Source organism: Agelaius tricolor, unplaced genomic scaffold (genome assembly GCF_023055355.1).
Source record: "Agelaius tricolor isolate 1412-34295 unplaced genomic scaffold, bAgeTri1.0.p SCAF_9, whole genome shotgun sequence".
Taxonomy (NCBI): Eukaryota; Metazoa; Chordata; class Aves; order Passeriformes; family Icteridae; genus Agelaius; species Agelaius tricolor.
The window spans coordinates 47,599,197-47,621,568 of NW_027269269.1; the positions used below are offsets into that span (position 1 = coordinate 47,599,197).

A 22,372-nucleotide genomic window follows, 5' to 3' on the forward strand; every position below is an offset into this window, starting at 1 on the left:
TTAATAAACAGATATCCTGCTTGAACAACCCTTCTACACAGACATAAACCCAACTTATTTCCTCTGGGGTCTGATTTCAGCTGAAGTTGGAATCTGTCAGGACAAGGAACAAGACAATCAGGACAGGAGCAATGAAACAGAGCTGAGAGCTGAGCTACTCATGAATAAATAGAAGTATACAGGCAATAATAATGGATTAAGTGGGTGGCATTCCAGAACTTCCCTACTTGCTCCTTTTTCTCTCCACCATCCTGCTAAAGCCATGTTTGTCTCCATAGTGCCAAATTGAAAATCGCATGTGTCTGGATACTGCCCAAAGAGCAGCACAGCTTTAGAGCTTGTAGTGATTCACAGACTCACAGAGTGCTGGAGCTCACCCAGTCCAGCTCCCCTGCTAAAGCAGGTTCACCCAGAGCAGCTCACACAGGATCCAGGCAGGTTTGGAATATCTCCAGAGGAGCAGAATCCAGTTTCTCTGGGCAGCCTGTTCCAAGTGCTCTGTCACCCTCAGACTAAGGAAGACTTTCCTCATATTCAGATGAAACTTTCTGTGTTTCAGTTTGTGCCTCCTGGATAAATTCTCCTCTCTCCATCACCATGGATCACTCTTATCCAGCTCCAAAGCAGAGAGGAGTTTTGTGTAGCTGCACAAATGGGGAGAGCACTGATGTTTCTTTCTTGGAGCACTCTAAATGCTGGGACTGATTGCAAAAGTGCTCTTTGGATTTAAATACAGCAATAGCAGGGTTCATTTTTTGTAAATAGCAGGCAAAAATAGGTGGCTGGCTAAGAGGAATGTCCCTGAGTTTTATGGGATCAATAAAAGTTGTTGTTGTGCAGAGCACTTGGCTTTCTCCAGTGCTCTCTTACAACAGGTTTAATCAGGTTCCTCCCTGCACCAGGATGCACTATGAGTTTGCTTGGCAGGTATTCCACAAAATCTACTCAAAATCCAGGCTTCCCACTGGAGTGAAAAGAGCTTATGGATGCACTTGAGTGCTTTGCTGAAGCAGGGCCAGCCTGGGTGAAAACATCTCACCCAGGAGCCAGTCTCACCTTTTCTGGAGATATTTTCAAGGTGTGAGATTTGTATTTTCCTATCAAATGTTCTTTGGTTTGTTTTAGGGGTTTTTTAGGTTTGGTTGGTTTGGGTTGGGTTTTGGTTTTTTTTTTCAATCAGGAATAATCTCTCTAGAATGAAGATGTATGATATCCTCTTGTATATGAAAAATTGCATAAATAAGAACAGATGCTTCCAGTTCAGAGGCCTGAGAAAGGCATTTCTTTTGAAAAGAGCAGTCAGAGGCTCTTCATAACTCTCCCCTTTTTGGCTGATGATATGGTTGAGCACTGAGACCTGGGCTGGGAAGCCCCACTAAGCAGTTCCTTCCTCTATAAAACAGACACTGAAGAGGAATTTGATCCAGATCTCTCCTGCACATTCCACCACACACCTTGCATCTGAGCTCCAAACCACTGAGGGCAGCTGGATGGCTCCACTGCACTTCAGGGAATTTCCTACCTGGGGTAGGCTTGGAAAATGTCACAGCAGCATTCCTGGCCTTGCTAAGGATGTGGGCTGCTCCCATTTGTCACGGCCTTGGAAACAGACAATCAGGGCTGCATTTGCACTAAAAATGTAGAGGAAAAATAGGAAAGAAGATGAGGATAAATAATGGGCCCATGTGTATTCAGGTCCCATTCTTCACATCACCAAAACAGAAAGCAGAGCCTAGAAGGAAACAAGATTTAGTGCTGGCTTCCTTCTAACAAAGCTAGGACTAATGGCATCCTACCTTTTGATCGTATTTCTTTCAACCAAGACTGAAATGAGGGAAAAGAAGGAAAGAATCCTTCCAAAGAGGGGTCCCTTGTGCTGATGGGCTCTCAGGCAGCGAGCACAGTGAATGCTTCCCTCACTCCTTCCTCCTGTGCCTCCAGTTCCCTGGCTGCTTCCAGTTCACACAAAGACTGCTGCACCCTGTGGCATCTTTGGACTGAGTGGATTGCATTTTTCCACTCTTTGGGAACCTGGATACAATTCCACACCTCCTGCAAAACAAGAAAACCCTCATACACCTGATCATACAACCCTGATCACACACCAATCTCATTTGAATTGGTTGGAGTTGATGGGTAGCAACATTTACTGCATTATAAAATAAAGCCTAGCTCAAGACTGATGGTAGCAAATTACCATCCCTTCCACCAAAAGCAAAACTTACATTTTGATGTATGTGAGAATTCTTTCTAATTGACCTTTTAAATTACCTCATTCAGCCGGGTAAAAACTGTTTGAGTGGAAACCCCAGCTTAGGTGAGTCAGTAAATATTTGTACAACTAACAGCAGTAAAGGAAAAACTAGGCAAGTTTGCTTTTGTTTAGGCAAACAGAATGATAAAAATAAAATTGTGTCATGTAGGATTAATGGTTAGTGAAATCTTACTTCTTCAAGGTGAGGCAGCAGATCTGTCAGCACTGTCCTAATATCAAATGCATGAAAGAGAAGGTTTTCAGTATCAGAGCAATAATATTAATAGGTTCAAGATGCTTTCAGACATGTCATTTGATCTGCAAGAAAACTGTTCTTGAATGGCTCAGGCACCAAAGTGTTCTTTTGTTCCAAGATTTGGAACAAATTGAGGCAGAGATGCGGGAGAAGATAAAATGTGATAGCTGAGATCTTCCAGGACAACAAAACAGACTCTCCTTTTCACAGGTTTGTCTCTCATTTGTAATGATAAATCCACATTGCTGGGGTTTTCCAAAGCATGCCATTTCAAGGGATTACCAAACCTGTTCCTAAATTATTTAGGGGTTTTACAAAACTCCACAGCCGTTTGTCAGTGACTTCCAAGGGCACTTAGGATTTAGGAACAGCCTCAGGCACTTCTCTGGAATGCAAGTGTGGGAACCTGTGGGGATGGTTTTGCTGCCATTTCACAATTCCTGGAGGTCATTTGTAGGTGCTCCAGCTCCCTGCAAGTTTGGATGCTTATGGCATTTGGATAAGGATCTGCCATATCCAGCTGATCCAGCATAAGCCCAAAAACCAAATTTTTCTGTACATACAAGAGGCACTGGATATTTCAAGACCATTTTGCTGTGTGACTTGAGCTTGGATTCTTGGCTGGTTTTCCAGAAAATCTCTCATCAAGAGTTTCACTCTTTTAAATTTGTCTAAGCAGCAGTAAATCTTTTCAGGTACCAAATCTGTATTTATTTTTAACTGACAGACTTTTATTGCTGTCATGCTGAAAAGCAAGAAAAGTTCCAGCCCTTAAAAAAACCGAACCAAACAACCAACCAACCAAACAAACAAAAAACCTAGAAATCACAACGGTAGACATTAAGCTGAAGGCCTTTTATTTATTTTTGTGAAGTTATTGTTCAGTAATTGGTCTCCTGCTTTCCAACAATCAGCAATTCTTGCTCCTGGAGGTAGAAAATCTGGAAAGGGCAGAGCACAACAAACTCACTCAGCATCCCAAAGATCTCCCAGCTCTTTAGCAAAAATTTTGCAAAACTATTTCCCAGCTTTTCAGGAGCTTTTCAGCCTTTAGTGAAGGGAGTCAGAGACAAAACAGAAAGCAAAGCAAATACAGGTTGAACATTCACAATCACTAAATAGTGTTAACAATCATTAAGCATTGCTGCCTGAGTCAGTAAAATACCAGTTGTCTCAGATTAAAACTCTGCCTAACAGCCTTTTGGAGAACATCCTTTAACAGAATAGAGGTTTCATTCTTTCTGGTTTCATTTTTCAGTGTTGTTTTGTTTTTTCAAAGATACCGACAGTATCAATATGATGAGAAAGACACGGTCAACCGTGGGCCTGATTTTTCAGAGAATAAAAAAACAAGCAGAGAGGTTGTCCTGCACAGGGCTTTAAATCCAACATTTTCATAACTATTCAGCAAACCTCCCATGGAAAGGCTTCCCACCACCACCTTCCTCCTACTCCCATCAAAGTGTTGTGAAAAAAGCTGGTAAATGATGACTTTAAATCATATCCCAGCAAAGAAAGTAGGCTGCCAACAACAAGGAGTTTTACATAAAGTTATCTTTCTGAGTCTCAAACAAAACAAAACCTATCTTATCTCCACATCCATTTACATGCTGTAATCTGGAGTGGTTTCACGTTGCATTTTGTTTGAAGAAGTAGGGGGAAAAAAAAAACCTCAAAAACGTTTTGCAGGAATTTCCCTTATTTGAAAACGACCTGATTAGTCCCCAGGTTTGCATAGATTTCAACCCAAAACTCAGGTGCAGCGAGGCAGGGCCCGTCCTTTGCTTTGTTTGCCCATCTGTTTCTGTGCACTGGGGAATCGTGGCAGAACTGTTTAAATGCAAATGGTGCTGAGAATATGGAACAAGTTACCCGAGTCGGGAGCCAGCGCTCAGCATACATGTGTTCAAATTACCGGAGATTTGTTCCTCTGCTAGGGAGGATTGAGGGATGAAAATGCAAAACCATGGGATTCAGCTAAGCTAAACAAAGGAATCCATGCTACATTTTGGGCCAGATGCCTTTTTTCCTGAAAAGATTTTGCTTCCAAAGGATTCAGGTGCAAACTTGTTGTCTGCTGGGATGGAGAGCCAAGAACCTTGATTTTGGTTTGGGTGTGACACGTGACTGCAGGCAGGGGGTTTCTGCCTGGTTTTCTTCTGATTCAAGTTATTTTTTTTAATCTGCAAAGCATGTGCACTAGGAAAGGAGCCCTACAGGCTGTGGCTGAGGGCTGGGTTTTGGCCAGGCCTGAGTGGGTGCAAAGCAAGGCAGAGAGAGCTGGTGGAGGTTGTTCAACACCTGCTTCACGTTCAACAGGATCCAAAGAGGTTCCCTGAAACCAGCTGTAGAAAAATCTGGGCCAAATCAATGGGTATGGCATGGCAGAAAGCAGAAAAAACCCTCCTCCCCCGAGTGCTTTTATTCTGAGGCTAATTCCTCTGACATCTACCAAGGAACAAAACTCCAGTTCACCTGAGGACTGAGCTTTACCAACAAGGCATCAGCTCAAGGCAGATGATTGCAAGGGCTTTGATACATTAGCTCAAGCACAGAATGTCTGCAGGACTTCTAAATTAGAGCTGGCTGGCGTCCAGGCACTTCCAAGCAGGAGCAGAGGAGCCTCAGGTCTGTCTGAAATGTCCTCTAGATGGATTCTCAGATAGGATGCTCTGAAGTGTTGCCTCTTGTGGTTGCAGTTGCCTGTGTGGGTGGCTGAGCACTCTGAATCACATCTTGTGCAAACAGCACCTTGACAGTCCCATTAACAATACAGAGAGTTCTGGGTTCAGTATGAAAACCCTTCTTTTCATAGTGCCTCAGATCTGAGGGATGGTTTGGAGGGGAAAAAAATAATCTGATTCAGAACTTGAAAGGAATTCATGTCTTTGCCACAACATTTATTACTGGGAAACATTACTAACTTTTACTCTAAGAGGTATTGACCAATAATTCTCCCAGTGTTTTCCTGGTAGCACAGCAAGTAAAGGAGAAAGGGAGTATTTGCTTTCCAACATTAAAAATGAAATAAAATCCCCCCCTTACATGCACACAGAGTGCCCTCAAATCTGCGGAAAGAGCCTGAAACTCAAACTAAGGGCAGAGCTTGCTAAAATCCATAAAGCCATGTGAATGCAGGGCACTCACACCACAACATAATGAAAACCATCAGAAAAGCAACTTCATGTGGCTTTCAGGGACCCACAGCATCTGCTGGCTTTGTTTTGGAAGTCTGCCTGTGCCCCATTGGAGTCACTGTGTCAAGAGAAGAATGTGAGGGAGTCCTGTGGGCCTGCAGTGCAGGAACAGCAGGAATATCCCAGCTGAAGCATTCCAGGTGCTTGTTAAAACAGGGTTAGGCAAATGAGGGAGGAGAGAGGGCCACAGGGGTTACACTGCAGACAGCAGACAGTCTGATGGGCCTTGCATTTGGTGCAGCCATTCATTTCCATATGTGCATGAGTGCTGCCTTCTTCAGCATTCCTTGGCTGTTTGGAATGGGGACTATTCCTTATCACTGTAAATGAGCACACAGATCAAAAAAACACCAGAACCAATCAAATATTGCACCTCACTCAGCATTTGCTTCCAAGGACAAGTACAGCTTGTGCACAGTGATGTGCAGAGAGGCTTTTTTCAAGGACTTGCAGATTTTCCTCACCCACTAAATGTTGTCTCCTTGTGCTGGTTTCAGCTGGGGTAGAGGTAATTTTTTCCCCAGTGGCTGATGTGGGGCTGTGTTTTGGGTCTGATAATACAGAGGTGATTTTGTTATTGCTGAGCAGGGCTCACACAGAGCCAAGGCCTTCCTGCTTTTCCTGCTCCTGGAGAGGAGGCTGGGGGTGCAGGGGACACAGCCAGGACAGGTGACCCCAGCTGACCAAAGGGACACCCCAGTGACATCCTGCTCAAGATATAAAGGGTAGGGAAGAAGGAGGAAGAGGGGACATTTGGAGTGATGGGGTTTGTGCTCTCAAATCACTGTTAGGTGTGATGGGGATCCCTGCTGTCCTGGGGATGCTGAGCACCTGCCCATGGGAAAAAGGGAATTAATTCCCTGTTTTGCTTTGCTTGTGTGCAGCCTTTGCCTTCCCCATTGAACTGTCTTTATCTCAACCCATGATTTTTCCAGTTTTTACTCTTCCAATTCACTCCCTGATCCTGCTGATGGGGGAGTGAGGATGTGAGACTGCTACAACGCTCTTCACTACAAAATTGCTCTGACCTCATCTACACAAAACTGCAGACAGACTGCTCTAAGTAAGACAAAAAACCCTGCAATTAGAATTCACCAAAATGAGCTCTTCAGAAGATGCAAACAGGAAAGGACAGGGGGTTTTTATGTCTCTGTGAAGTGCAGGAGGGAGCCCTATAAGTGGAAACATGTCCAAGGAGCCAAAACAGGGCTGCAGTGAGATCATGTCTTTGTCAGTGGCACTCAGGAAGGCTGACTTCACTCTGAGGGACCCTCACAGCCACGTCCTACACAGCAGCCCCGGGCCTGGAAGGCAAAGGCTGCAGCTCACAGGGGCTAGGGAGGAAGTGACTGTACAACCAAGAACTCTTATTCACCCTCATTACGCTGTGGTTGCTCAGGGTTGTTCATGTGGATTTGCTGAGGAGTAGAAAATATGCAGCAAATGTTGATTGGATTGGAAACTGAGAGACCTCAACGTGTGATTGTAAAGAGACAGCATCAAGCAAGGCCTTCCTTCTCTCTAGCAAAATACACAATTCTCAGCACAACACAGTTTAATCATTTTATCAGTGGCCTGCAAATAGACAGAGAATCATGGAGTCATAAAATGACCTTGGTTGGAATGGACCTGAAAGATCATCTAGATCCAGTCTCACTGTTGTGGATAGGGACATCTTGCACTATCTCAGGTTTCTCAGAGTTTCATTCAAGCTGGCCATGGATACTTCTTTCATGTGCCAGGTCCTCCCCACCTTCACAGGGCAGAATTCCTTCCTTTTATCTAATCTGTCCCAATACAGAGCCCTGAGGGACACCACTGGTGACTGAAGTATAAAATCGGAGTCACATAAATCATAAAATCAGCTTTGGAGGCAGTATAAGCTTTAAAATGGGTTGGACACGGGCATGAAGAATTTAGGATCCTGATGATGAAGTCTGGAGCACAGCAGTGCCTCTGGAAACAAAGGCTGTAAACCATGACCTTAGAAGAGGAACATTCTCTCCAGAGAAGCAGGGGCTGTGCAAAAGCAAAGGGAGGAGCTGCTGCTGTTCCTCAGGTAATGAGTTCCTGGTGTGGTCTCTGCCCAACAGAGTTATGGAAGCCAAGTTGCAGCAATTAAAAAAAAATAGCTTTGTCTAGCAGCAATATCCACAGCTTAGAGATATTTTTGATTAGCTAAAGGAGGCCAAAACACAGACTGAAATATTGAAAAATCGTTCTTTGCATAAGCTCAAGGTCCTTACTGTGCTTAAGCCTCACAAGGAAAGGGTCAGAGTGATGAGCTATTATCTATAATTTGACTAATGAAGGAAAAAGAAGTAGCAGACTCTTCAGCCTGGCAGGAAAATGTTTAATAAGGTGTGATGTCTGGGCACTGCAGCTAAAAGGATTTCAGATGGATGCCATTTTTTACCAGTTAAGGTTAATAAGCATTGGAACACCTTTCCAAAAGCTCTCATTTCTTCCCTGAAAATACCAAGTTTTAATGAGTCAAGTGGCTCAATCTGAGTGTTTTGGGTGTGAATACATGGCATAAACATAGTGGTAACACTCATCTTCCTCACACAACAGCAGCTTGCACCTTGTGGGACACCAGGTGCCTTACTGGACAGAGTTCCAGCATGGGAAGGGGAGGTTTTTGTTGGGAAAGGTCATGGGTGGGACATTGCTTGGTTATGTTTTCTCTTAAAACATGTCACCATATGGTTTCCATGTTTGGAAGTGGTGAACTCCTGCTCTGAGCAGAGGAGAATGGTTCTGCTGCACTGGGGATGGGTGAGTTTTTATGAACCATGGAAAGTCGTGCTGTTCACTGGCAAGGGCTTGAGTACACACATTTGTCAGTTCATATTGGAGCACATAAACCCCAGTAAACATCAGGAAGGAAATAAGGTTGCCTGGTGTGGTTATGATCTAGACCATGACATGAACGTTGCAAAATGTTCCCCTGGGAGAAAAAAAATCTGAAAATATTGCAGGCAAGAGAGCAGAGAAGAGAGAGAATAGGTGATTTGGGAAACAGCCTTGAGGCTATGATGAAATCCCTGCAGCTCAGACTACACAGGAGAGCATAAGTTTGGTTTGGGTGGAAAGTTTCTTGCCCTGTTTGAACACCCTGAAAGGTGGGCTGGGTGTTTTTATATTCCTTTGTAAATCCATTTCAGGCCACAAGAGGTTTTGTAGCATGATGTAGAGTGGAAGAGTGTTTTTGTCTAGTAAACCTCAGGTTTTTCTGCTGTTGAAAGTCAGGATAGATGGATTTTGAAAGGACCAGCTGTCCACATCCACTCAAGATCAACCTGTTCTGTGCTCTGCCCACATATCACATCTGTTAAACACTACATTTATTTATTTCTTTTTTAACTTCTTTGCATCATGGCTGCTGAAGATTTCCAAGATTCATGTTTGATTATATTCTGGGTGTCCAGTAAGGAGGGAAATAATTTCCTGTAGCAGGAATACTTCCACTGCAGTATCAGGTAATAGAGCTCCCCCATCACTTTCAAACACACACCCTCCCAGAACAATGGTGAAAAAGGAGTCGTGATATTTATCAATTTCCACCATTTAACTTCCTGAAATGGAAACCCTAATGACAGCCCATGCAGGCTGTATGGTCAGGAAAACCAGACAAAGTCTCCCATTGTACCGGTCTGGTTGTTACGGGAGAGGATCTGCCTGCTTTGGTGTAACAGGATGTACTGCATATTTTGTATTTTTGCCCAGTGCTCCAATCCCTGTGGGCTAAACCTTTTCAACAGCAGCAATAAAAGAAGAAAAAGACTGAGGCCCTTCTCTTATACCACTTTTATTTTTGGGGGATATTAAATACAAAGAGTTTCACTCTCGGTGGAAGTTGTCCAACTGACTCCAGGATACTGTGTAATCATTAGGAACTGGAAAAACTCAAACTGCCTGTCTGTAGTGGCTTGGATAAGACCTGCTGGGAGCTTTCCAGAAATGAATATTGCAGCTGTGATGAGACTTGTGTTTGGGCTTTTCTTTCGGGGTGAATTGCGCCCTTACGCCCAAGGCCAGCCTGAGCCTAATGCATCACTTGAGACCCATTTAAGCCCTTAAAATAAGGCTAAAATAGCATTTAAATGTCACAAGGACCTCCCAGCCCTTCTGAGGAAAGTGAGTGTGCTGCAGGATATGTGCTAAACCTTAAAATGTATGTGCTGATCATTAACATGCCTGTGCTAATCATTAAATGGATGCTCTCCGCTGCTAGAGACGGGAAAATATATCGCAAATATATCCCAAAAGCTGCATCCCTGTCTTACAGATGGAACATCTCAGCCTGCACAATGTCTAAAACCTTTGACAAGGAACCTTGTGCAAGGCCCAGCTGACACTGTTTCTCTGAAGTAGCAGGACTGGCTGCAACTCCAGGAAGGAGTGCAGCTGAATGGGAGATCTGGATATAGCTCAGGACGTGGCACCCACTCAGTGCCCCTTTGGGAGGATTTATTTGGTCCAGCTCTCTCTATTCCCTGTGTGCCCATGGGAACTTACTTCTGGTTGAGTTTCAGCCCAAAGGAATCACCTGTGACCCTCTCTGGTGCAAACCAAAGCAGAGCCAGTGGAGGTGACAGGAGAATCCCTCCAAAAGCAGGACTATGATCCTACCCCAGAAGCACCCTGGGAACATCTCCAAGCCCTCTTAGACAGCAAGAGCTCCCAAAATGCTCCTGCTTGGGGATTAATGCTGGGAGAGCAAGCTCTGGGTTCTCCACCTTTCCCTTTGGAGTGAGGACAAGCCAGATGGAGCTCTGGGCCAGGCAGTGGTGCCACCTGAGAACATTCCCTCCTTCCTCACAGGACCTGCAAAGTCCTTCCTTCCCCCAGCTTCAGGGCAACCAGGACTGAGATGGAAAAATCCGTGCACAAAGCAACCAGAACTTGATCTCTGAAGTGGTGGAGTGTGTGTGTTAATGCCAGGTGAGATCTGGCAAGAGAATGTTTGTTTTAAATTTCCCTTTAATCACTCTTACAGTTTCAACTTTGAAGTCTAGGGAAGTACATTTTCTGGTTTATGCCTCAGATGACATGGAAAAAGATATTCCACCTCCACTCCTGGAATATCATTTATAGATGTGCAAATTCATAAAGCTATGCCTCTAACAATTTGCCCACATGGAACCATCCCAATTTGCAGCAACTGAGAACTTGACTGAAAAAGAAAATCATTTAAAAAAATAAAATATTTGAGGCATTTATTTTATTATTATTGCCCCAGAATTTCAGATCTAGCTATTTCAGAATACAGGATCTATATCCAGGCTATGTGCAAAAGAAGGGCTGGGAGGACAGGGAGAAGCTGAACATACACATCTTTGGAAAAATATTTAAAGAAATAATGACAAAAAGTGCTAAGGTTTGGAGGGGTGCAAGAGAACACAGATTTATTTGAGCTCTGTTTTTCTACTACAGATGTTCTGCTAACTAGAGCAGAGATGTTCAGAGACCACATATTGGCTGTAAAATTCTAAGACTGAGATTAATTAAATGTCTGCTGCTCCTCATATAAACTACACTCGAGAGTTTTTCAGGCCTTCTACTCCTCTGAAGGAACAGCTGTAGAATACATCACATGCATTTCTTGCACCCTTAAAATGTATTTTTATAACAAGTGTAATTTTTTTTTACAAGGAAAGTTTAACATTTTACCCTTCCTCTGATTATCTTGCTGCTGTTCAGAAAATAACAAAGGAGAAGGGTCTGATGCTTACTCTGCTAACATGTGATACTTCCTGCAGAGCACTGCCTCCACCCAGCACGTGTTTTTAAACAAAATTCATGGTGAGTTCAATGGTCACAATTATTCACTTGTGTTATGGCTTATGTGGGTCCGTTTCTTGCAGCAGTTGTTGGAAGGTTAGGACCTCACTCCAGCCTATTTTCCAGGTTAATTCCTGAAAATGTACGAAATACAATTTGTCATTTGCACCTCCTTCTCCTCCTGACTTTACAATCCCACTGCTTATTTTGACCCGTCAGCTCACCTCTCCCCTGGATACCTGTAAGATACGTACTTTTATTACATGATATATTTTTATTCATGTTTAATCTTGCAGAAATCTCTTTTTCTCCTCCATGATACCTCAACAATCTGATTTCTAGCCAGGCCTCAGACAATTTCCTATTTTAATTTGATACTGTACCCACAAATTCACAATATTCTTGTGTTGTTATAGTAAAACAATATAGTAGTTTAAAAGTGCCCAACCCATTTTAACTCCACACCCCTCACAGCTGCCTCCTCAGCCCTGACAGAAAAATGAAGCTGATGTTAAATGTAAAATTTTCAACCTACTGGAACTGTTACAGCCTTGATCCACTGCTTGCACATGCCACTTATAAAAACACAATCCCCAAGCAAAGGTGTCTCCTTTACTCCCTTGAAGGTGTCATTGGCCATCAAGAAGCAATTAAAACATTTTGCCTTAAAGCCACAGTTGTTCCCACCAAAACCATTTGCATTCCAGATCAAATATGACTGCTTTAATTTCATTATTATATTTAAACTGAAGAGCCTGGCCAGTTACAAGTGCTAGGTATGGTGGTCAAATGCAGGGATGGCTTGTGAGGGGCACAAAGGTACAACCTGGCTAGTGCCATCCAAGGAACTGAGCAACAGCCTGTGTCTTCCTTGAGAAAGTACTTTCTGATTGTTTTCCTGAGGTAGCTGTTACTTGACCTTTAAATAAATAATTGAAGGCCTGTAAAAACCTGTCCTGGACTCCTTGGAAATGCCAGCTGTGGAAATGGGAGAGGGCAAGGATTTTTAGAAGTTACCTCAGTCTCCAGGAGCACCTGACTCCCAACCCATCTGGCAGCAAGGATGCACCAATAATGGTGGTGTTTTCTTATTTATCAACCACAAATCCATTTCAGCATCAACAAGCAAGCTAAAGTCACTCAAAACAGCTGCCAGGAGGTCTCCATCTGAGTGGGCTTTCACAGCATCCAAGCCAGAGAAAGACACACGGTCCAAAAAAGGGGCAATGCTGCATATGTTGCTATCCTAGGGTGGGGGTTAAAGGCTATATAACTTATTCTAAATGCTGGAATATCTAGTCCTTTCCAGAAGACTAGCCTAAAATATTAATCTTTAAGAATTCTTTGCAAAATTGCTTATAATGAGTATTTTATTTACTAGTAAGCCTTTTAGAAATAAATTTCTTCATTGGTTTTAATGCATCACTGAAGGGAAGTTTTAAGATGAGCAGACTTGAGCACTGTAATTATCATGTTTGCATTGTTAAAACTTCTGACAAGACCAACAAACCATGGGCCTGGACACTTCCAGGGATGAGGCACCCACAGTTTCTCTGGGCAACCTGCTCAAGTGCCCTGCCACTCTCAGAATGTAATTTTTTTTCCTAATATCTAATCTAAACATCCTCACTTTTGATTTGAAGCCATTCCCCTTTGTCCTGTCATTACAGGCTCTTATAAATAATCTTGTTCCATCTTTCCTCTAAGTTCATTTCAGGGACTGGAATTAGGGCACCCCAAAGTCTTTTCTCTCCAGGCTGAACAATCCCAGCTTTCTCAGCCTTTCCTTATGAGCAGAGCTGCTCCATCCCTCTGATCATCATCATATTAAAATTTTCTGTGAAGTTAACAGAAGAGACAACATCAGGAGGGACAAAGCTGTCCTATGTTAAGAATTGTGTTCCAACAGGTAGATTTTTGAATAGGACCATACCAAACCTGTGTCTATTCCCAGCTATAGCCCTATGTTGATCACAAGTCTATCAAATGCTGATTTTTTGGCATTTAGAATGTGTTGGCCAGGCAAATTTCTTTGGTTTGACTTGGCCTTATAATTTTACAGAACAAATGTTACTTCCCACAGTAATTGCCATCTTCCCTGTGCAATGACTTAGAAATGCCAGAGAGTCCTGGCAGTCCACACCAGAACAATGAAAACTGAACAGAATTATTTTCATTTCCAAGAAGGGGGAGTTCAATTATTGGTGAAAGACAGGTGCTGTTGGGTGGGACAGCTTGTCAGGGGGGTGTAGGCAGATCTTGGATTCATGTTTTTCTAACCCCTTCTAATGTGCCTGAGCATTGAAAAGGGGGTGATGTAAAACAGGTCCTTTATATAAAAAACTGGATGGACACCTGGATAAAATCAACAACTTTTCCAGTATCTCCACATCTCTCAAGCTGCTCCTTCACGTGAGTGTTTGTAATGCTTAGAGCAAAGTTTCTTATGTGACTAAAACACTATAGGATCAGGAATCCCCTGCTACCCAGGCTGTTATCTGCAGGATCCTAAAGGGTTTCACAGACAAACCCAGGGGATGAAACACAACTTTAATGACAGCAGCTTGTAGCTCCCAGAGGATTGCATCTTCTTTCATCAGGATTGAATTTGATCCAAAGCGTACAAGAGTTGTGTTGTGCCTCAAAGCTAATTGAGGATTTGTGGCTCTCTATCTCTCAGTTGGGAAAGGTCAGCCTTGAAATTTCCAGGTCAGAACTACTTGACAAGGATTTAGTGTCATCCACAACTTGGGACATGCTAACAGGATTTCTTGTGTAAAGATAGTGCTCTAACTGTAAAAAAGAGGCTAAGAGGGCAAAACTGAGAGGAAAGAGATGATTCATTCCAGTGATTTATCCTTGCACTTCCAGGCTCTCAGACTAAAAGATGTTCCCTCTCATTGCACCAGGCATGACTGACCCATCTTTCCATTACTGCACTGCTGTGCTGAGTTATTGCAGTTTAGAGATGTAAACAGGACAGATTTCCTAATCTGTGGGGTTATTTGCACAAAATAATTTGTACCTTCCTGGAAAGCCTGAATCCTTGCTTGGTGTAACAGGGCAGCCCAGCCAACTCCTTTGGTCACTTGGGAAATCAAAGACAACTCCAGGGATGAGCAGTGGGACACACCATTTAATTATCACCAGCCTTTCTAAGCATTCCTGTTTTTCCACGGTTATATGGCCGGACAGTTGGAATTAGGCTGCAGCCTGGGAGAACATTACACTGGCCTCTTGTGCACCATATCCCTTTTCATTGATAAACTAACACTTCTTTAATGAGATGTGCTGAGGTTGTTATCCAAAATACATTCCTTATCCCAGATCTCATCTCTAGCACCTCTCCCAGGGGTATCTGGGAGTTTGGACCCAGATATATTTGCAAATCCAGGGCTTGATCAGGTCCCAGTGAAGTCAATAAAAATATTGTTGGTGCTGAGCAGACATGCATTAGGCTCAAAGGAAAAGTAAAACCCATGCAAGAAAATTTCAGGTTCTTTTTTCAATCAAAATATGTCTTCTCTCTCTCTTTAATTTTTTTCTGCTGTTTTCACTTTACAATGAGTTTAAGTAACTGAGAAAATGTTTAAATTTTAGTATGTTGAATAGTCCTGGCCCAGTGCCCAAAAAGTTAATGTGATCTTCCTAATACATACCTCTTATTAATTTTGAAACTTACTGACTCCAGTGAAGAATTTTTGGGGATGACAGAACACTGAAATGTAGAAAAAGAAATACCAGGAGGTTGAGAAGTGAACTGTAGTTCACAGGCATCACCATTTGCGGAAAAATGGAAAAAGAAGAATGAACACTTGCAAAACTTTGGTGAGTTAAACATTTCTTAAGTACAATCTCAATCTCAATGTTAATGCAATCATTTACACGGAAATATTAATTCTTGAAGCTTTCAGTTAAGCTGTTCCTTAGGGAAATGGTGGACTTGCAAAACAGTCCCTGGAAGCTACAGGGGCAGGTCTGTGCATCCCACCACCCATCCTGACCCTGCCAAGCATTACAGATGTGCACATCATTTTCTTCCAGAGCAGTCAGAGAGGTTTATTTGCTGCTTGCAGGTGAGCATGAGGCTGGAAATCTGCATCCCTGCAGAGTCCTGCAGGCAGAGAGCACCTGTTCCTGGCACTGTCCTGGGACGTGCAGAGGAAACATGGGATAAATAAGCACTTTGCTTTGTCGCTGTGGGGTCTGGACCTCAGCAGGGGGAAATCAGTCGGAATCCTCAGGGGACCCCTTGCTCTCACCTTCCCAGAGCCGTTCCAGCCCAGGGAACGGGGCATTTGCCATCTCCACCCATTCCATTGGCAGTGCTAAGGTGCAAAGGTGACTGCGGTCACCTGTCCCTGCTGGAGCCCCGAGCAGGGGGCGGCAGAGGAGGGGACGGGGCCAGCGGTCTGTGCGACAGCGGGGGGATGACCCAAGGGTCCGAAGCCATCCCGAAGGTCAGAGCCAGCATCACCTCCTCCCCGCCCACTCTGCCGCCGGGCTCGGTGGAGCACAGCCCGCCCCGGTGGGTGACAGCTTGCGGCACTAATGACAGCCTGGGCGCACACAAAGACGGGAAGTTCGGCGCTGCCCGGGGCCGAGCGGGGACACGGCGGGACCCGGGGGCTCCATCAGCCCGGCAGAGCCGCGGCTGCTCCCTCGCTGGTTCCGGAGCCAGGCACAGACCTCTCCTCCTCCTCCTCCTCCTCGTCCTCCCCGAGCTCTGCGAGCCGCAGCCCCGGCAGGACGCGAGGTAAGAGCGGCTCCGGCCGCGGGCACATCCCGAGCCCCTTGCTGCGGCTGCCGGCGGTGCGGGGCAACTTCGCGTTTTTCACACACACACTTACACACACAAAAACATCTCTCTCCTGCCGGTCTCTCTCCGTGCCGTGGCCCCGCTTCCTCCGGCTCTTCTCCTCTCCCGCTTCCCTCTCTCCCTCTCACTCTCGCTGGTTTTCTCCTCCCCCCGAAGCCGCTCCCCCCCTCCCCCTTTCCGCCTCCCCTCAAGTTTCTCCTTCTGTCTGATTAAATGAGAAGGAAGTGTGGGAGTGGTGGTTTTGAAGCTCTCCCTTTAAGAGGCAGCCTGCAGTGACGAATTGTTGAAATTGCCATTGCAGGATGGCATTCCGCTATAAATTCATTGTTCCACCTCCTCTCATCTTCACATTTCTCTCCCTTCTCCTCTTGTTCACATCGACAGACTGGGGATAACAACAACAACAACAACAGGAAAGATACAGGGAGGGGGCTTTTACAGAAATCCAGGACGTTTTCCGCTTCTTGGGCTTTTTTTTTTCTCTTTTTTTCTCTTTTTTTTTTTTTTTTTTTCTTTTTAACCATCTCACCGGAGACGATCGAGGCGGTTTTGGGTGCCTGAATTTCTTCTCTCCCCTTCTCCTCCTTCTCTTCAAAACAAAAGAGGGCAAAAGAAGGAAAGGAGCCCACCGGAGCCCGAGAAAGTGCCGAGTCGCAGCAGACCTGCCCGTGCTGCTGCTGCTGCCGGTGATGATTCGGTGACTACAGCAGAGAAGTGGAAGGGGAGTGGGAAGTGCTCAAACTTCTCTACTTGCCGGCTCCCGAGCCGTCTCTCCTCCTTTTCCTCTCTCCTCACTTTGCCTCCCCGGCAGCAGCGATTTGGGATTTTTTTTTTTAATTTTTTTTTTTTTTTTTTTTTTTTTTTTTTTTTTTTTTTTGCCTCTCTCTCTCTCTCTCTCTCTCTCCCTCTCTCCCTTTCCATGTGCTCCCGGCTCTTCCCTGCAGAGAAACACAAAGTTCACACGCGAGCGGCTTTTGTTGACATTTTTTTCTCTCCCACTCACACTTGACTTCAGGAGGGAGAACTTTTCTTTCTTATTTTTTTTTTCTTGTCGTTCTTTTTTTTTTTTTTTTTTCTCCCTTCCTCGCACCTCTCCTTTTCTCCCCATCCCTTAACCCCGCTGCCGCGCTCCGCCGGCCGGCTCCCATTATTCCCATCACTATCATCACCACAATTACCATTCCCGCCGCCCCGCTGCCCCGCGCCGAGGCGAGGATGCTGCCGGCGCTGCTGTGGCTGCTGCTGGCCGCCCGTGCCGGCCGCGCCGCGCCGCCGCCGCCCGCACCTGCCGAGCCCGGCGCGCCGCCCGGCCGGCCCCCCGCCCCCGGGCCGCCCCGCGGGGCCGTGCGGCGCCTCGACCCGACCTACGCGGGGGGCGGCAGGGCGGGCTACGTGCTCTACGCCGGGGGACAGCGCTTCCTGCTCGACCTGGAGCGCGACGGGCCGCGCTGCCACTACCGCGGCACGGTGGACGGCAGCCCGCGCTCGCTCGCCGTCTTCAACCTCTGCGGCGGCCTCGACGGCTTCTTCGCCGTGGGCCGCTCCCGCTACACCGTGCGCCCGGCGCGCCGCGCTCCGCACGCAGAGGCCGCGGCGCGGATCTACGGCGAGGGCCCGGCCCGCGCTCCCCACGTCTTCCGCCGGGAGAGCTTCAGCTTCGAGACGGTGCCGGCCCGCACCAGCTGCGAGACCCGGGACCCCGCCAGGCCGGCGGGCGGGGACGGGCGGCGGCGGCGGCGGCGGCGCTCCGTGTCCCGGGCCCGGCAGGTGGAGCTGCTGCTGGTGGCCGACGCCTCCATGGTGCGCAAGTACGGGAAGGGGCTGCAGCACTACCTGCTCACGCTGGCCTCCATCGCCTCCCGGCTCTACGCGCACGCCAGCCTGGAGAACCACGTGCGGTTGGCCGTGGTGAAGGTGGTGGCGCTGGGCGACAAGGAGAAGGGGCTGGAGGTCAACAGGAACGCCGCCACCACGCTCAAGAACTTCTGCAAGTGGCAGCACCAGCACAACCGCCTCGACGATGACCACGAGGAGCACTACGACGCCGCCATCCTTTTCACCCGCGAGGTAGGCATGGCCCCGGCCATGGGCATGGCCATGACAGCGAGAGGTGTCCCTCGAGCCTGGCGTGGCCGGGCTGCCGCACCTCTGGCTACCCTGCTCGGCTTTGCCCTGTGGTTTCCTCCCCCTCATGAATCCGGCTCGTCTCTCGGGCAGTGCAGCATCTCAGGGACCGGCACCCACTGCCGGGCATGGCAGAGGGATTGAGATTTGTGTGTATCCCCTGCCCTGTGCTGTCACCCCGCCTTGGGTTCACCAGTGCAGTGCTGGGACCTCAGCCCGGTGGAGAGATCGGAGCTTTGATCGTGGGACTCAGCCTGATGTCCCTTTGCTTCAGACTTTGTCCTGTCTGTCCCTGTGAGATGTTTAACACCCTCTGCAGAGGTGGTCCAGTCGGGAAGGGCTGATAGCACTTCCTAGGCTAAATTAGTCCCCAAACAAACCTGCTAGGGAAGGTGGTGGAGAGCACCTTAAGAGCACAGACGTCTTCCTTGTGGAGCACATCGGGACGCTATTTCCAGCAGGGATAGCTCCACCGCGCTGGAAGCCAGCAGCGCTTGTGGTTCAGGTGTAGGACGTAAGTGCAGACCGCAGGTAAACAGGGCTGCACAAGCTGGGTGACTTGGGTTGGGTGGTGGCAAGGGGCTGCCGTCCCTGTCCTGTGCCCCAAGCGGGTGCCCTCATCAGCTGTGGGTTGGATCTGCTCGTGTTGCTCATGCAGAGCCGTGCCTTATTGCTCCACGCTGGGTTGTTGATTAATTGCATTGCCAGAGGTCGTTAAGGGACATTGCTCTGGTAGACATGTGGCCGAGTTTATGCAATGAAGTTCTGTAAGAATATCCCTTCAGCGGTTTGGGTTTGGTGTTTTCTTTTTTTCCCTTTCCCCAAGTACGAAAAAAATAACTGCATGACTTTCCGTTCATTTGAGTTCTCCGGCTTTGCTACATGGTAGGAGCCTGCCAAAAAGGATGCTTTGGATGGTTTGTGGAAGGAGTTGCTCCAGAAGGGGGGAAAAAAGCGCCTGGCTTGCTTTTATAGCTGTAAATAGTTGAAACATTAGGTTCTGTGTCAGGCATCACTTGTACAACAGGAGCCCTTTTTAGCAGTTTAAAGCCCATCAGTGCAATTTGCAAGCTTTCATTTTATTATCGCTATAACCTGAATGAAAGCAGGCTACCTAGACTGGGTCAGAGTGTCTTTGGGTTTGCTGTAAACATCTTTTCCAATGGCTTATTAAGCCTGGGCCAGAATCCATCACTTCGCTCTGAAGAGTGTTTCTCTCTCATCCATTATTCCCACTTATTTCCCTGGGCTATATGACAATTCTGAAACGCTTAGGGTGGCGACTGTGAACCTTAACGTCAATTATTAAGTTAATTTGGACTGAGATAGGATGTGACTTTAAAGTGCAGTTGCTTTACAGCTGCTTAGCTGTAATTCTTTGCATGGACACCCTCCTGCCAGAATAAGAGGGTGCTGCTAATCAGTAATCCGCTTTCAAAGACTCATGAGCAATGCATAGCATTACCTCTCTGGGCCGTAAGTAGTGCATTGAATAAACAAATCACCACGGTTCCTGTGGTCTCCTTGCACTCTTAAGATGCAAATGTTGCTTGCACTGCTGCTCAGGGCTGCTTCATGAGATGAAAAGCGCAGGCTTGTGTTTTCTTGGTTTACATTTTAACAGCTTTAACTCTGGGATTAGCTGCTCGATGCAGTTCAGGACAACTTAATCTGCTTTAATGCTTTGCTCTGTGCACACGGACATTGTTTGGCAGTGTTTGACTGAATTAAGAACCAGACTGGAGTTTCTTGCTACATGTGTTCATGATGTTCTTTGCAGAGAGTGTGTGTGAGCCCACACGATTTTTATATGCTTACCCTTGAAATGTCAACATGAATCTATTTGCTCCCCGTGGAATGTAAACACGAAAAGGGTTAAAGGATGAAAAAGCAGTGGAGATGTTTCCTGGAGAAAACAGCCCCGCTTTGAACTAAAGGAGAGATTTTTTCCAGTTTAGCTTTTCAATGAGAGTGGCAGCAGTTGGCAGGAGAGCACCACTTTTACAACTCTGTTTTGGATGGATGAAGTTGGTTGCTAAGCTACAAGACGCCGAGCCGTGGCTGCGTGTTTTGATGGGCTCTGAATATCGTCATGCTGATTTTTGAACATCCAGATGTCTCTTTCTAAGTGCCTTGGGTTTCAGGCAAACGTGTGAGGTACATTTTCCATCCTTGTTTACTAACTGAGGCCACCTTGAGCTTCGTGTTGTCAACAGAATAATATTTGCAGATCGTTTGTCAGCTGAATGCGTGGCCTCAGCTGTATGGAATTGGCTTTGTGTAGATAGAATCTGCATTGTGCATGGCTGATGCCATACAAATCCCTCAATAATAATTATCTTTGTTCCAGAGTGACATTTGATTGGATGGTATTTTTTTACACCAAAAGAGGGCTTTATTTGAGCTCCTGTATGAAGGAAGAATCCCGAGAGAATTCAGCAGTGTTCCTTCATCCTCTGGTTGTCTTTACTTCTCTAAAGATAAATTAGTAACCATTGGTAGACTGAGAGTGCATTGGCAGCCCTCCTTTATTATTAAATTAGTGGTGGTTCACATTATATTTTATAAGTTCAAATTATGGTTGTCATCATCATCATCATTCATACTAGGAAGTACTTCCTATGTAAAAGAATTTAAAAGGAAATTCACTACTTCTGATTTAAAACAGCCACTTCGGTCATAATCTGTATTTAATTGGATAAGGGCTTTAAAGCAATTATTCTGCATATCACAGTAAATCAATATGAACATGAATTCAGTTTGGGGTGATTCAGGGAACATCTTAAAGCTGGTTTTAGGCTTTATGTTGCTTATCAGTGATGGCAAGGGTCCATTAGTGGCTGCAGTGGGTCCTCTGTTTACTCTGTAAATGCAAGGATCACTAGAGTTACATGTCTGGCCATTATGAAAACCTTAAGTGGACACAGAAATCATCTGTCACTAAATATTGCAGAAATTTAGTTGGGTTCCACAGTGATTTTTTAAATCTGATAATGAGAAGTGAATTTTCCCAGTGGTTGCAGTCTGTCATTTTGGCCCACGAGGAACAGGATGAAGCATGACAGAGGTCTGACTTGACAGTAAGAGAACGTGATAATTTTCTGATATTTCTAAATTTCCTCAAGGCAGCTTGACCATAAGAGCCTTAGAGAGCACATGGGTCCCCTGCTATTGGATTACTTTGTGGTTGAGTCCTTGGCAGCAGCTGTAAATCTTTGGGCCTCATGAATCCTGGAGCATCCTCCATGGAATATGGTGGTGTAAGGATGCATTTCTGGTGGCCAGGTGAATCTGCTCCACTTCATAGAGAAGTGGCCATGTGGTAGGGAGGAGGAAGAGCTTGCAAAGCCCTCTTTCTCTGGAGATTAGGTCACTTCTTGTCCACAGCAGTGAAGTCAACAGCAAATTTAGAGTTTATTCTGTATCAGCCTTTTTTATAGTGAACAGTTTGCAGGAGCTGGAAGCAGATCATCTTCAGATTTTTATGGGTGCAACAAAACACTTGCAAGATTATTTGCCACAGTAGCAAAACAGATTAGATGGGACTTGCAAACTGCATTTGAACTCACACTGTTCTTTTTCTGTGGTCCAGCCTGCTCTGCAATTATCCTCTAGAATCCATCCAGTCTATTTCATTAGTGGCCCTTAGTTAAATTTCAAGTGAACTATTGAATGCATTTGGACAAAATCCAGCTCTCTTCCTTTCCGCCCCTGTTCTGAATCATCTGAAGATTAAAATAGATGTTTCTCACAGTAGATACAGACATTAGGAGCAAGGAAAAAATCCTTTCCTAAGTGCTTGTTAGCATCATCTGTGATAGTACCATCATGCCTGGCTCGAGCAGAGGGTTCATGCTAGAGCCAAAGGCCACTGTCCTGCCTTTTTCTACACAGTAATTATATGGGGCTGGTGTGTTTGATTTAGTTTAACTGTC

At 45.8% G+C, this 22,372-nt stretch overlaps 1 protein-coding gene and 1 long non-coding RNA gene across 2 annotated transcripts in view; one reads left to right on the forward strand and one right to left on the reverse strand.

The window, feature by feature from the left end:
- Window positions 1-11,024: 11,024 nt before the first annotated feature.
- On the reverse strand, window positions 11,025-16,447 carry LOC139593132 (uncharacterized). Its single transcript, XR_011680204.1, has 3 exons — window positions 16,345-16,447; window positions 15,154-15,212; window positions 11,025-11,628 (listed from the first exon to the last, which is right to left on the reverse strand). It is a non-coding gene; the product is annotated as an uncharacterized lncRNA (long non-coding RNA).
- Window positions 16,090-22,372, forward strand: part of ADAMTS5 (ADAM metallopeptidase with thrombospondin type 1 motif 5) — a 39,072-nt gene continuing 32,789 nt past the window's right edge. Inside the window, exon 1 of the mRNA XM_071433823.1 lies at window positions 16,090-18,380. Within this exon, the coding sequence (XP_071289924.1) occupies window positions 17,529-18,380 (852 nt within the window). The 5' untranslated portion in view covers window positions 16,090-17,528. The remainder of the gene's footprint in view (window positions 18,381-22,372) is intronic.